General features: G+C 39.9%; 1 protein-coding gene across 2 annotated transcripts in view; it reads left to right on the top strand.

Moving 5' to 3' along the window:
- The window catches only part of LOC145488026 (dynein heavy chain domain-containing protein 1-like), a 54,841-nt gene that overhangs the window by 5,697 nt on the left and 35,533 nt on the right, over positions 1–13,611 (top strand). For both annotated transcript variants that reach the window (XM_081466787.1, XM_081466788.1), the window contains exons 5-21: positions 732–854; positions 1,028–1,084; positions 2,114–2,218; positions 2,807–2,908; positions 3,219–3,416; positions 3,972–4,142; positions 4,531–4,830; positions 5,352–5,444; positions 6,726–6,860; positions 7,270–7,365; positions 7,848–7,982; positions 8,225–8,456; positions 8,846–9,061; positions 9,456–9,624; positions 10,160–10,308; positions 11,370–11,731; positions 12,676–12,927. In XM_081466787.1, the coding sequence (XP_081322913.1) occupies positions 732–854; positions 1,028–1,084; positions 2,114–2,218; positions 2,807–2,908; positions 3,219–3,416; positions 3,972–4,142; positions 4,531–4,830; positions 5,352–5,444; positions 6,726–6,860; positions 7,270–7,365; positions 7,848–7,982; positions 8,225–8,456; positions 8,846–9,061; positions 9,456–9,624; positions 10,160–10,308; positions 11,370–11,731; positions 12,676–12,927 (2,895 nt within the window). The remainder of the gene's footprint in view (positions 1–731; positions 855–1,027; positions 1,085–2,113; positions 2,219–2,806; positions 2,909–3,218; positions 3,417–3,971; positions 4,143–4,530; positions 4,831–5,351; positions 5,445–6,725; positions 6,861–7,269; positions 7,366–7,847; positions 7,983–8,224; positions 8,457–8,845; positions 9,062–9,455; positions 9,625–10,159; positions 10,309–11,369; positions 11,732–12,675; positions 12,928–13,611) is intronic.

Genomic DNA, 13,611 nt, shown 5'->3' on the forward strand with positions numbered 1-13,611 from the left:
GCACTTTGCAGTCTTTGACTTGTAAATTTACTAGACAGTGCTTATTCATTCGTTGTATGAGAGTAATCATGTGATTGTCTAAAATATGAATTGCAGCCTTTGGCTGTGTATACATTGATTACTAATGGCAACACGTAGTGCTCTAATCACTCTTGGTCTTCCAAAATTAATATCTTTGAAAATTTTGTTCTCACAAGCTCTTTTGAAAATAATCTCAAGGCATTCTTTGGTAATGTTTGAGTTTTCTTGGGGATGTTTTGGAATATTCAAAAGTGTTTGGGTAATACTTGGGAATCTTTGAATCATCTTCGCATACATTGCAGGACAATGTATCTTCAAAAAGCTCTGGGTGAACCATGACCACCTAGTTGGATGACCATTGGCAGTGTTCAGTGTTCCAGATAAGTGAGGAGTCTCGGGTCAAAAACCAGACAAGATCAGCTACACGACCCGATAAATTAGTAGAAAAATTATAGTGATTTGGTGGGAACATTGGAAATTGACCTGTTATAATTCCCTATTGGCACCAACCTTTAAAACTTACCTGGAACCCTGAGTGTTGTATCCAACCAGAGGACAAACTTTTGACTCAAAAATTCCCTGTTGGTTATCATTTCCCATGGTCCCTTGACACAGAACTGAAATTAAGTCTTCACGTTAAATTTAAAATCCTAAACTTTGATGTCATTCACTTGCATAAATGCAGTTTGTATTTTCTTGTTATCCTTCAGCTTCTGAAAGACCAGAAGACAGACATCAAGGGTTTTGCTGATTTCATGCAAAGGCTGTCAAGGGTCAAAGAGCATGTGCCAAGCTTGAAAGAGAAAGTGGAGTACATAAAGAATCTTTATGAGGTGAAATGTGAAATGTATATTCTAGCTGCTGTAAATAATAATTATTTGCCATTTTTTCTGACGTTTATGTACAAGTTCTTTGTTGTAGTACTGTTTTGTCTGTACCTGTTAGTTTTAGCTGTTGCACGAGGTGTTGACTTCCCTAAAGCTGCGTGTTACTTTTTCTTCTTCAGGTGATAAGAAGCTGCTACAGACAACTCACTCCTGAAGAGGAAATGACAGAGGAAAAGGTAGATGATTTTAATTTTGCAGCTAGAATCTAGCTGCATAATTATCTTACCTACTGTACTTGCACACATTGTCATTAACATACAAATCATGAACATATATGTTAGATTATAATTATGCAGTTAAATGCAATTTAATGGAGTTAACAACAAAGTGCACCTATGTTCCTGTAGTTGACAGCAGTGTCTTGATACATGCATGTGCTTGCACCTGGAGTCCATGTGCTCCTGGACAGAGACAGGTTGGCAGCCTTCACAGCCATAGGAGCAGTCTCCATCTAGGAGCTGGCTGCCAATAGCGGAAGCTCCTGGATGTCTCAGGCACCCAACCTCCATTTAGTGATGCAGTTGCTGAAGGTCACTATAATCAGTGGCAGATGCAGAGTTGGAAGGGGGGGGGGGGGGGGTAACAGATAATTTTTTTCCAGTAAGGGAGGAGTAGGCAACACCCTAAGCTCCTAAGTGAAGTTATGTAATTTGTGATAATCGGTATTGACACAAATGAATATTTTGCCGACACGGAACAGAGAACTGGGTTTGAGGATAGTACGTAAAGGCTCATGTTTGGTACATTTGTAAAAAGAGACAGTTGAGAGACTTGCAACATTCTACGGTCAGCCTTGCCACCAGCACTTATGCATAAGGTTTATTTTTATTGTGTAAATAATGTTATCTGATTTATCTTTCATTCTGTTGTTTGTATATCAACCTTAAAACCCCAAAGGTGCCAGCAATGCATTTGGTCAGGGGTATCAGTTGCTATTTTTCCTAATAAGAGGTTTTTGGGGTTTACATGTCTGGCTTTGGTGCATGTAGGATGTTACATGTATTTGACGCATCTCTCATCCACTTTGTTGTATGCTCATTATCTCAATTCAAAAAGTATATCTTGAGCCTGGCTGACCAATGCACCTACAGTACAGTGTGTGCCTCAACATTTGATTGTTTTTGGTTATGTAGTGAAGGCAAAATGACATAGTTGGGATTGATTGAGTGGGTGAATTTACATTGATTGTTTATAATTATTTTTAGGTGTGGGCAACCTGGGAAGGTTTCTTGTTTGGTCTTCAGGAAGCATCAGACTTCGTGGAAGTCCACAAACCAGTAGTCACTGAGAAATTGCTGGAGACAATCAGCGTGAGTATTTGTGTCTGAATCACTATCAAGCACCACAAGCACTGCAAAGCGATGTCTACTATGATCATTGTATTAGTCAGCGGTTTTCAACTGAGCATCATAAAACCAAAACCAATTGAAAGTGATGACTCTGCCAATCACAAAGGACACATTCAGGCAATCCAATTAACCAATCAAAACTCAAAGCAAAGTGGGTGAGTGAGTCATAATTGGTTTTGAATCTATTTCTGAATGGAATTAATAACAAAGGGGCACAATTTTGTGCGATGCTAATTGTGTAGCGCACTTAAGTCCCTAATGAATAATCGAAGCATCAAATCACATTCAACATTCAGTTGAAAACTGCTCTGTCATCCACATGTTAAACCTTTTGTGAAATTGTTCTAAGTGAGGCAGTTGAAGGCCTTTTCATTGTATGAAGCACAATAATTATCTCCTCACAGCTTTATTATCTAGCTCTCTGCATGTACTGCAGGCCTATGATGCTCCCTCATCATAGGCCTGCAGTGCGTGCAGAGAGCTAGATAATAAAGCTCTGAGGAGATAATTATTAATTGTTAACATCTAAAAATGCCTATTTGCCAACAGACTTTGGAACAATCTGCAGAAGAAATTGGCAACACAGCTACATCAGGACAATTTCTAGATCCAAATGAGAATCCATCAACCATCCTCCAATCTATGAGAGAGGTGAGATCATCCAAAAAAAAAAAAGTAGTCTGCAATAGTCTTGTGAATCTGAATGAAAATGTCAGCTTGATAAATGGTAATTTCTAGTCAGAAGCGTTTTCAAAACTTCAGACTAAAAGATTAGTTACCCATCACCCATCACATCATCACAAGGATTTCAACCTGGGCTGTGGCATGCTTGTATACCTTGTAGCCAGAAAATGACCAAACACAACACCAAGAAGACAACATGATTGTAATTTTAACCATCATCATCATTTGCTATGAGAAAACCTTTAAAATATCTGGTACCCTGGTCTTATCTTGACAGCTTAGGGAGAAATTTATCAACATTCGCTCCAAGCTGTCAGAGCTCAGTGAATGCCAGGCTATCATACTGGGGAACCAGTATGACTTGCAACATGTCACTGACATCCTTCGAGCCATCGACAAGAGGCAAGAGCTGTGGAAGTATTGCGATGTGTCATCACATACTATTCGGGAGTGGCTGCAGACAGTCTTTAAAAAGGTATGTAAGTTTTGAATTCAAATTCTAACATACATGGCATATTCATGAATAGGACTGGTTCAGTGCTGCTCAAAAGTAAGTTACCACCTTCTCTTGAGATGAGAATCTTGTCTTGGGAGATGAGACTCTTGTATCGAGAGACAAAAGTCTTGTATCGAGAGACGACACTCTTGAATCGCAAGATGAGACACTTGTCTTGCGAGAGCTCTTGCAAGAGCTTTAAAAAACTGTAAGTACAACTACTTGAAGTTCTCGGGAGATTTTAATAGCCTGTTGTAAAGCAAACATGCGGCAACAACACAGCAACAGTTTGGGTAGTACATGTATGTCTTATGAAAGTTTGGCCTCCCTGAGATCAAGGGATAGACCTGTGCATTTAGAATTAAACAAAATTTAAAGTCAATTACATGTACATGTAGGTTGTGCTATTATTGCGAATGGCATCGCCTGGCCAGTGTATTATCCTGGTGGTACTTGTATGTAGGCTGGCATTTTTACCCTTCTAAGGCTCACTCTTTATGATATTTTAGGATATTGTGTTTTTATAATGTACAGATGAATGTCAAGAAAGCAATGGACAAACTTACAGAATGGAACAATGTTGGAAACAAACTCAGACATCATATTCCTGAAAATGATGAAGTGCTGCATTCCTGGCTGTCTCAACTGGAAGAGTTTTCACAAGACTTACCGTTCCTACTCCAACTCTCCAGTGACGCTCTTAAGGTAAAGTCTATGTACTGTATGTTGTTGCTAGACTTTATGACAGTGTAGCTTGGTATGAAATTTGAAGCTGCAGTGTGTACAGGTAACGTCAGTTAAAGAGGTAGTGTTCCCTATTAGTTGTTAGAGCAGCAGGGTTGTAACTTGGCTCAGAGGTGTAAGTCCCTGTTGCTGCCAGTAACCGATTTGTTAATAAGTCCACATCAGGAAGTCCTTGTGTCAGCAACCTGCTTTAATCAGGGGAATAGATTTATTTATTTGTGTTTTCTATTTCTTTCCTTTTGACCAATTTACTTTGATAGGACTTCTTAAATTCCTTTCATATTATCTGTTGTAAGGCAATCAAACAATTGAACACTCACTTTTTCTGCTGCAAATTGTCTTTCAACAGCCACGGCACTGGAGGGCTCTGTTTATAGGGATGGGCCAAGACTACGACCCTTCCTGGGAATTCACAGTTGCAGATCTTCTCTCATTCAATCTTGGTCGGTACAAGGATCTGATAGCATCCATCTGTGCTGGGGCTGCAGCTGAATATGCCTTGGAACTTGAGCTTAACCGCCTGGCTTGGGCATGGCAGGAGAAAGACTTCAAGCTTGCCAAACACATTCCACTGATGAGACCAAGACTGGGTGGTGAGAGGATAAAAAGTGCAAAAGGAAAAGGGAAAAACAGACAGGCAGGGGCTGAGGTAGTTTAATGTGATCTGGCACAGCTTAAGTTATTTCATGTTTCTGGTAGTGTCAGTGTTCTTACTCAAGTGTTTTGTAGAAAACATTTATCGTAGCTTAAAGTTTGTAACACACTGGTAAAAGGACCTCTGTCCACCACAATTCATGATCATTTGTGATCTTGCTTTCAAAACCAACTCTTGGTTACTAGATAATAAGATCACACTTAGGTACAGTGTAATCCTACTATGACTCCAGGAGTTCTTTTTGACCCATTCTAGTTTGGGACGCGAGGGTGAAGGCTTATTTATGCCCAGAATGCCCAGGGTTGCAATGCCCTTGGACAGCAGTATCTGAACCACTATTAATTAAAGAAGAAGCCTTACCATTGACAAAGGAGCACATCGTACATACTACTTGACCGTTTTTAAATAATGTTGTTTTCCTCCTGTTCAACTTGCTGTAAAGTATTAAGTTCATTTATCACACGATTTCTTTACCCTTTGTGTAACATTTAGTATTTTGTGTTACAATTGAACAGAAGGCAAATCTGAAGGCAAAACCAAAGACTCCAGCCTCGGTACCTGACATGTTCATTCTCATCGGTGTGGGTGAACTGAAGTGCATCATTGAGGTACAAATTACTTAAATTGTGCATTGTAATTAAACACTCCAGAAAATACTCCTGATTATAATCAATTAAATATTTTCGTTCGCACACGATTGGTTCAAATGCATCACACGACTGAATATGCGCCAGCTAAAACTTGGGAATGTACGAGTAATACATTCCCCAATTTTCAAAACCGTGCATGATGTAAAAAGTGTTTGAAGGATAATAAACACAATAGCCTCCATTGGGGCAAAAATAAGCTCAGATATTTCTCCTTGGAGGTTATCTGTTTCTCAAAGTTCACAGTTTTCCTTGTGCTGCGCGCTCGGAAAACTGTTCGCTTCTCGGAACAGATAATGTCTGCGGACAAATGTCCGAGCATATTTTCGCCCCAAATGGAGGTTATTGTTTATTGATCCAGTGACTGTTTTTTGATCAATACGAACTAAAACATCATCCTCATTTTGTGTTTTCTAGGGTATCCTCTAATTTGTGCTCCGTGGTATAAAAAGGTTTAATTTCTTAGGTTTTGTTCAGTGAGTAGGTCATTTAATCCACCTTTTGCTCCATTAAATATTTACAGATCTATCTAGGCTGGAGTATGGTTGGGTAATTTAACAAGGGGATGCTGTTTTCCCTAATTAATATGCTCATTAACATGCCCCAAAACAAAACTGGAAACACACTCACACTTGCACTCGCAGTTGCTTGTATGTCTGCAGTAACTGCATGTGAAAAGTTATCCTGTGTTTGTTGTTCTAAGCTATCAACCAATAGGTACTGTTGTGGGATTAAAACATATTCAAGGCTCTCATTTCTTTTGTATGTTTTTTGAGTGCATTTCATTTCAAATGTTTTGTGGAGCTTAAAAGTCAACGTCAAAAATGGAAGACAGAAATTGAACATAAGCAGATAACCTTTCTGAAAAGTTATGCATAAACATGTAAACCGTATTCAAAATTCATGCTAATGCTGATTGGCTTGGTCATGCTTTAAACATTCTGATCCTGGATATCAAATCAAGAAGATAATCAAGTTAACTAAATATATTAAACAAATGACAATATTTAGAGAGGAAGCAACATCAGCTTAGCTGGTCGATTTGGAATTTGAAGTGTTGGTTTATCCGGAGGAAGGAAAACCAGAGAACCCGGAGAAAAACTGTCTGTACAAGGGGAGAACCAAGAACAAACTCAACCCACGTATGATACCGAGTCGGAATCGAACTCGGCCACATTGGTGGGAGGCGACCACTCTCACCACTGTGCCATCACTGATCCCCAAAGTAATGTTATTTTTCAGGACAATCTGGTCACCTTGAACGTCATGTTGGCGTCACCTCATGTAGCAGATTTGAGACCATTGGTGGAGACTTGGATAACTAATTTACAGGAAGTAGAAAACATCACTGACATCTGGGCAGACTGCCAGAAAAAGGTATTGGCAAAGAGTTCAGTTCTAGTGATGGTCGACAGACATCTTATAGTAGCAAAGGCGTGCTGTGTAACAGTATTTATTAGTTATGGATAAAAATCTATGTTGAATGCAGTGAAAAGATGTAAAGCATGGAGATCTTGTAGTAGCAAAGGCGTGTTGTGTAACACTATGTTTTAGTTATGGATGAAAATCAATGTTGAATGCAGTGAAAAGATGGTAAAGCATGGAGATCTTATAATAGCAAAGGCGTATTGTGTAGCAATATTTATTAGTTATGGATAAAATCAATGTTGAATGCTGTGAAAAGATTATAAAGTATTGGTGAAACAAAGAACTACATACCGTTAAACTTTCAATCAATTGCAAAGTTAAACGTAAATGTTGTTTTTATCTTTGTTTACCATTTTAGTGGCTCTATCTCAGTAACGTTTTTGCTGAGCCAGAATTAAGGACGTCCTTGGGGGACAGCACTCAAAGGTTCACTGATGTTGATGAAAAATACAGGGTAAGTTAATCCACAATATAACAGATAGCTAACATGTCTGTACAGTATTTTTAATCTGGATCTGAAGTAAAGGGCTTAACAAAGAGGGTGCCAGGTTCATGTACTACAACTGATTCTACCAGGACCTGTACCAGGACAGGAAAAACCCAGGTCCAGTTGCTTGGGGCGGGTACACTATTCCCATGGGAAAGTGAAAATGGAGTTGGGGTTTTGGTCTTAGTCTGAATAAAAATGTCAAGTTGATAAATGATAATGTCCGGTCAGAAACTATTTGAAGACTGAAAAATGAGCGAAACAATGAGTTGAAATGTTGGATAAATTTAAAATCAAAGCTTACGTTTTGTTCGTGTTCGTTCGTCGTGTTCGTTCGATTGCCAATACAATAATACCATTAGATTAAGAACAAAGTTCGTTTTTTCATGGTATATAATTCCTTGTGAAGTTACATGTAAGCTAGTTTTTCTTTTCTGGTTGTCACTTAGGAATTTGTTCAAGTGATTCTCAGGGATCCCAAAGTCCTGTCTGTGCTGCCATTAAAGAAAAGAGGAGAGAGAGGTTGGCGTGATCTACAAGGTGTCTCCCTCAGGGAACGGTTGTTGGAGTTGATTAGAAAGGAGGTAAATCATGGTTTGTGCACTTATCAGTAATTCTCACACACCACTCTGACTGGTTGCCATGTGAAGCTGACTGCCGCTGCCTGACCTTTATTGCAAAATCAAAGCTAATACAAATAGCATTACGCTTAAGGCTGGAAATACTTCGTTTTGCCCACTCAGCCGTTCACTCTTATGACAGTCGTGTACATGTACTTGATAAGCGTACAGTAGTGTAATAATTTACATTTTCTGTTTGGTTGCAGGAGGAGTTGATCAGAACGGTTGAAAAATACATTGAGAAGGCCCGTGTGGCGTTTCCACGTCTCTTCTTTCTCAGCGACAATGATCTCCTCAGTCTGCTTGCTTGGTCTCGTAATCCCAAAGATTTGCTGCCCTTTGTTAGAAAGTGCTTTCCTGGGATAAAGAACCTTCAGTTTGCCTTACCAAAGGATGGTAATTTGAGGTTGGCTTCTTCACTGGATACAGCACTCAATGGTAAACATATTGGCATTGTGTTAGGCTTCAAGTGTTGTTATCATTGCATATTTGTGCAATGTGGTACAAGTTGTTAAAGATATTTGTCTTACATTTTTATGGCTCCTTTGTACTGCTCATACTTCAAATTCATCAAGGAATGCAAAGGTCTGTGGCATATGAATACGAAGATTAGAGTGTAGTAACAAATATCAAAGTGATCACTGATTCAGCCAACTGCAAGCGAAGGAGGCCATATTACATCAAGGAGTCTACACAGGGAGAGCCACCAACGTTTGCGTACTAGGGCTTAGGATTCACCTCTAGTCGAAATCGAGCCCTTTAGTACTGTACCTATTGGACTCCCATGCTTTAAACAATGTCAATTTACAATGCCTTTTCTCCTCCAGCCCATCTTCTACAAGTGACTGCCATTGAGGGCTTGTTAGAAGAAGTAGTTCCTCTATTGTCTGTGATCCCTGCATCACCTCGACCACAAAACTGGCTCGTCACGTTAGAAGAGAAAATGAGGAATACTCTAGTGCAGTGTCTCGCTGAATGTGTGGAAAGAAGGCTTCATGGGAGAGAGCGTCCTAGTAAACTATTGGAACTTATGACCACTCTTGGTGAGAACCTAGTTTTATAATTTTGTTGTTTAATTAGCGAAAATCATCCGTATCTTGAGAAGGTTAAGCTCTCAGTGTTTTTTTGTGAGTGGCATTGTGTTACAGTAATGACAATCTTTGACTGTCATCAAAAACTGCCATGGGAGGAACAAATCCTGTTTCAGTTTGGTTGTGGTAAATTGGACACAGGGCGAATGGCAATCCCTGTTTTGTTTGGTATCAACAACTAACAGTTATGAGCAGTTATGGTTATGAACTGCCCGTGTTCAGATCTACGACGGGGACACTTCACGGTTTTTAGCAAAAAAAAATTAATTGCCATGGAGTTTTATCGTCCTTCGAATTTTCTTGTGTCACACAATGATTCCATGTTCTTTTTTCCCTTCTTATGCAGGACCACAGGTTGTTCTTCATCGGGATGAGAACGGTTCAACAGATACAAGTCCTAACATTATGCTTAAGTTTCCCAGTCAGTGTGTAGTGACGGCCGAATCTGTTGTGTGGACCAAGGACATGAGTGAGGCTTTACAAAATGGAAGTTTACGAGAACTGTCAGATCTAAGGTACGCCTGTTGTCACTGAGCAATCAATGTCGACTCTTACGGATGTTTGACTTTATTAATCTGCTCCCTACTGCGCATTGTAGAAACGTTAATGAAAGCGATTTTTTTCACCCATTCACTCCCACAGTCAATTTGCAAGTTAACATTAAGCATGCTATACATGGAGAGGATAAATAGTAATTATCATGGTATCAGATCACGGGTATGCAATTCACGCAAAAGGCTAGTTTTAATTTAAAATGTAGACAATAAGTATACAGTAGAAGAAAGTGCACAGTATAAATATTATTATCATTATTATTATTATTATTAAGTCTTTGGGTGAGAGGATGGGCAAATTTTCGGCTTTCGACCTTGTCGTTGTGCCTCCATAACACTGCCTCTCTGATCTGATTAATAAAGCCTGTCTATTCCATTTTGGAGCATAGGCCACTGCAAAAACTCCTCCACAATCCTTCTGTCCCTGCCCAGGTGTCCCGTCTGCGTCTCAGAGTAGCCCTCTCACTAACGTTAAATACTTCATTGTCTTTCATAGTAAATCTCTCGGAGCTTATGTGGAAGACTTGTCACTGGCTATCAGGAAGAACCTGGAACACAAAGACTCCAGTGCAGCCCATGGCCGTGTTGAGTTACAGTTATGTGCCCTAGTTGGTCTGGCAATTCATCAAAGAGATACTATCACGGGTTAGTGTAGGATTATGCTGTAGTATTAATTAATTTTGACTGGCCATCGGAATGGCAGAGAACTGCATACATTCGCTGTGTCAGTTAATTTACCTCTATCAACGTGACGTCTTTTATCAAAAATCTAAATGAAAAAAATTGTGCGCTAAGGTATTGAAATTCAACTCGGAGCAGAATCTCGAAAACGTAGTTGGAGGGAAAAGCGTGACGTTTTTTTTTTTTTTTTTCCAAGATATACTGTATGTTCTGAAATGGTTGAGGTGATTGATAGCTAGGGCCTCTACTAACTTCACATTTAGTTGTCGACAACGATTTGCTATCGACAACTTAAGTCTAGTCTGTGGGATCCCTTAGTTACCCGGATTCTCTTTTAGCCAAACTTTTTCTTGGATTCAGAGTTCCCACTAGTTTTGATAGTTAAGGGTACAGTTTTAAGGAGTTGTTGTTGTTGCTGTTTTTTTTTTTTTTTTTTTTGGCTTTTTCGGGGGTCCTTTGCCTATTCTAAAATGTTGTATTAGACTTGAGCACTGGAAACTGTTTGCTCCATACACAACATTTTGCGACGGTTTAGGTTTAAAGCCATAGATACGCATCGATCGAGACAAACGTTGCACTTCATTCGTTTTTCAGTCGAATCATATTTTAACCAGTGAAACACCTCCAGCCATTTAGGACAAAATTTGCGTTTCTTCACCTGGATATCATCACCCGCTCCATATCACTTTCAGTTTTCTTCGTTTCCTTTTTTCAGGGTTTGAAGGCTGAACAACAAATTATCGAACGAACTCTTTTGTGTAGACATGACCCAACGAATGACAAAGTGGCGGTTCAAAAGATACGCCATGGTGAAAGCAGAGATTTTTAGGTAGAGCCCTCCGGACCCAGTTTCGTAACTAGTCGGAACTGTGCGTCCATTTCTTTGTGTGCACAGTATAAGACGCACACCTGTGCGTTAATTATAATGGGAACTCTGGGATTACTGTGTACACATTGAGGTGGGAATTAGAGCTGAGAAAATCTACTGAATTTTGCTTCTCACATTTTTGATATATCGTATGCAGAATTCATCACCAATGGAATCTCAGATGTGAACAGCTTTGAGTGGAAAAGCCAGCTTCAACACCACATGGAAATGAAGAAGGTTATAACATCTGACTATCAAGGAGAAGGCGAGGTCCCACCTGGCCCTTCTGTAATCCCCATTAAACACTTGTATGATATGGGCCTCTGCAGTGTACACCAGCTTGGTACCAGTTTCGTATACGGGTATGAGTACCTTGGCCCCACGCCTCGTCTTGTTGTGACACCCTTAACCCAGAGGTGCTCTCTGACTCTGACCATGGCACTGAGGTCTTACCAGTGTGGGGTTCCTGTGGGACCTGATGGTATTGGGAAAACAGAGACAATCAAAGACTTGGCTAAGGTAGACCATGGTGTTTCCTTTTATGGTTTCTTAACGTGCATGTACAGAAGACATGTTCTGTGTTATTGTTACAGAAACATGATTAATAGATTAATGATTAATAGATTAATAGATTGATTTGTCGATGCTGTGAGTTCCACAGCGGTGAGTAGTGAATCAAAAAGGGTATATAAGTACGCCTACTTAAATAAGAAACAACAACAACAACAAAAAGCAACAACAAACAGCAACAACAAGTTGTATGAAGTTTTTTAGTGATCTAAGTATTACAACATGGCTTTTTTGGGCAATCATTGCACGCCCTTTATCTACGTTATTTTCGAAATGCATCATCGTATAATTAGCGTCAAGTGAGAAATGTCTAAAAGATTAGTTGACGCTGTAGAGGAATAAATCCCTGTGAACCTACAGGGGGTGAAGTCTGTCGTAACTATGTTGAAATAGCGAGAACCAACAACAAACACAACCTTCGTATGACTACAGGTTCAGGACACGAACCTGGACCATACTGATCAGTTTGAGGCACGTGCGCCATCTCCGCTCTCCCATGAAGGCCCCGTCCACACTGCGCTGGGGGAATTTTAAATCGCAGCTTTATTTTGTTAGGCCTTCCGTCCACATTAATCCGTCATGAAAACGGAGCTTTTCGAAAACGTATTTCAATCGGGAGGAATTTGAAAACGCCGGCTTTGAAAATGGAGCTTTCTGACAACGATGACGTTACGATGATCATGTGATTTCCCTGCTTGAGTTTTAACCAAACACAAATGAACGCTGATTGTTTCGTTTTCAAATTGCTCTGCGCAGTGTGGACGGAAAACATTTGACGCGTTTTCATATTGAAACCTCCGTTTTCAAATTCCTCCGGCGTATTGTGGACGCGGCCTAATTTTAATCAAAGCGTCCATGCATGTCACCTGAAATGTTGTTTGTTTGTTTTTCAGACTCTTGGACGGCATTTGGTCGTGTTCAACTGCTCAGAACAGTTGACATCCGCCATGTTGGTCCGTTACCTGTTTGGTACGATCAGATCAGGAAGCTGGACCTGTTTTGAGAATGTCGACTGCGTGGGGCCTGGGATCCTGTCTACTTTCGGCGAACATCTCTCCAACATCAGGATATCACTGAAATGCGTGGAGAAGTTTGTCCTTTCACATTACACTGCAAGAAGATACGCCAAGACAGATGACCAGAAGGTATGTTTTTATCCATCCAGGTCTCAAAACGTTTTTTGGTCCTAGGATTAGGTGGGGTAAATATAAGTAAGATCCTTCTAGATCGTGTGCATTTAGGATAGTAGAACGCTTAACTCTGTACTAGTGCTTTGCTTACGGCAGCAACGTCTAACGCTGAAAACCCAGGAATTTAAAGACAGAGAGGTGTATACGCCTGAACCTTCTTGTACGGAATGGAACCTCTGTTTATTATTAATTTATATTGAGAATATGTGAATAAAAAATCTCTGTAATTACAAGATTTGAGATTTTGTTACGGCTTTCCGGGTGCGAAAACTTTTCGGGACCTTCGAGAAACAGGCCCCAGCTGGATTAGCTTGATCTTAGGTAATTTGAAGGTCAACCTAGTGTGACTGTTTATTTCAGCAATAGACCACAAGCTTTTATGGTTTATAGGCTGATAAACCAATCGGGATGTTGGAAGAACACGAGAAGAATTCGTAAATCACGAGCCGCAGGCTAGTTATTTACGAATTCTGCGAGTGTTCTTCCAACATCCCAAGTGGTTTACCATGCCTCTAAACCATAGAAACTTGTGGTCTATTGCTTTTATCTAATAATTCAGAAGACAGGCGAAATTTCCATGAGTCTACTGGCACAATAAACCATTTCTGATTGACCAATCAGAGCGCGCGCATTCATTTG

Source organism: Orbicella franksi, chromosome 5 (genome assembly GCF_964199315.1).
Source record: "Orbicella franksi chromosome 5, jaOrbFran1.1, whole genome shotgun sequence".
NCBI lineage: Eukaryota > Metazoa > Cnidaria > Anthozoa > Scleractinia > Merulinidae > Orbicella > Orbicella franksi.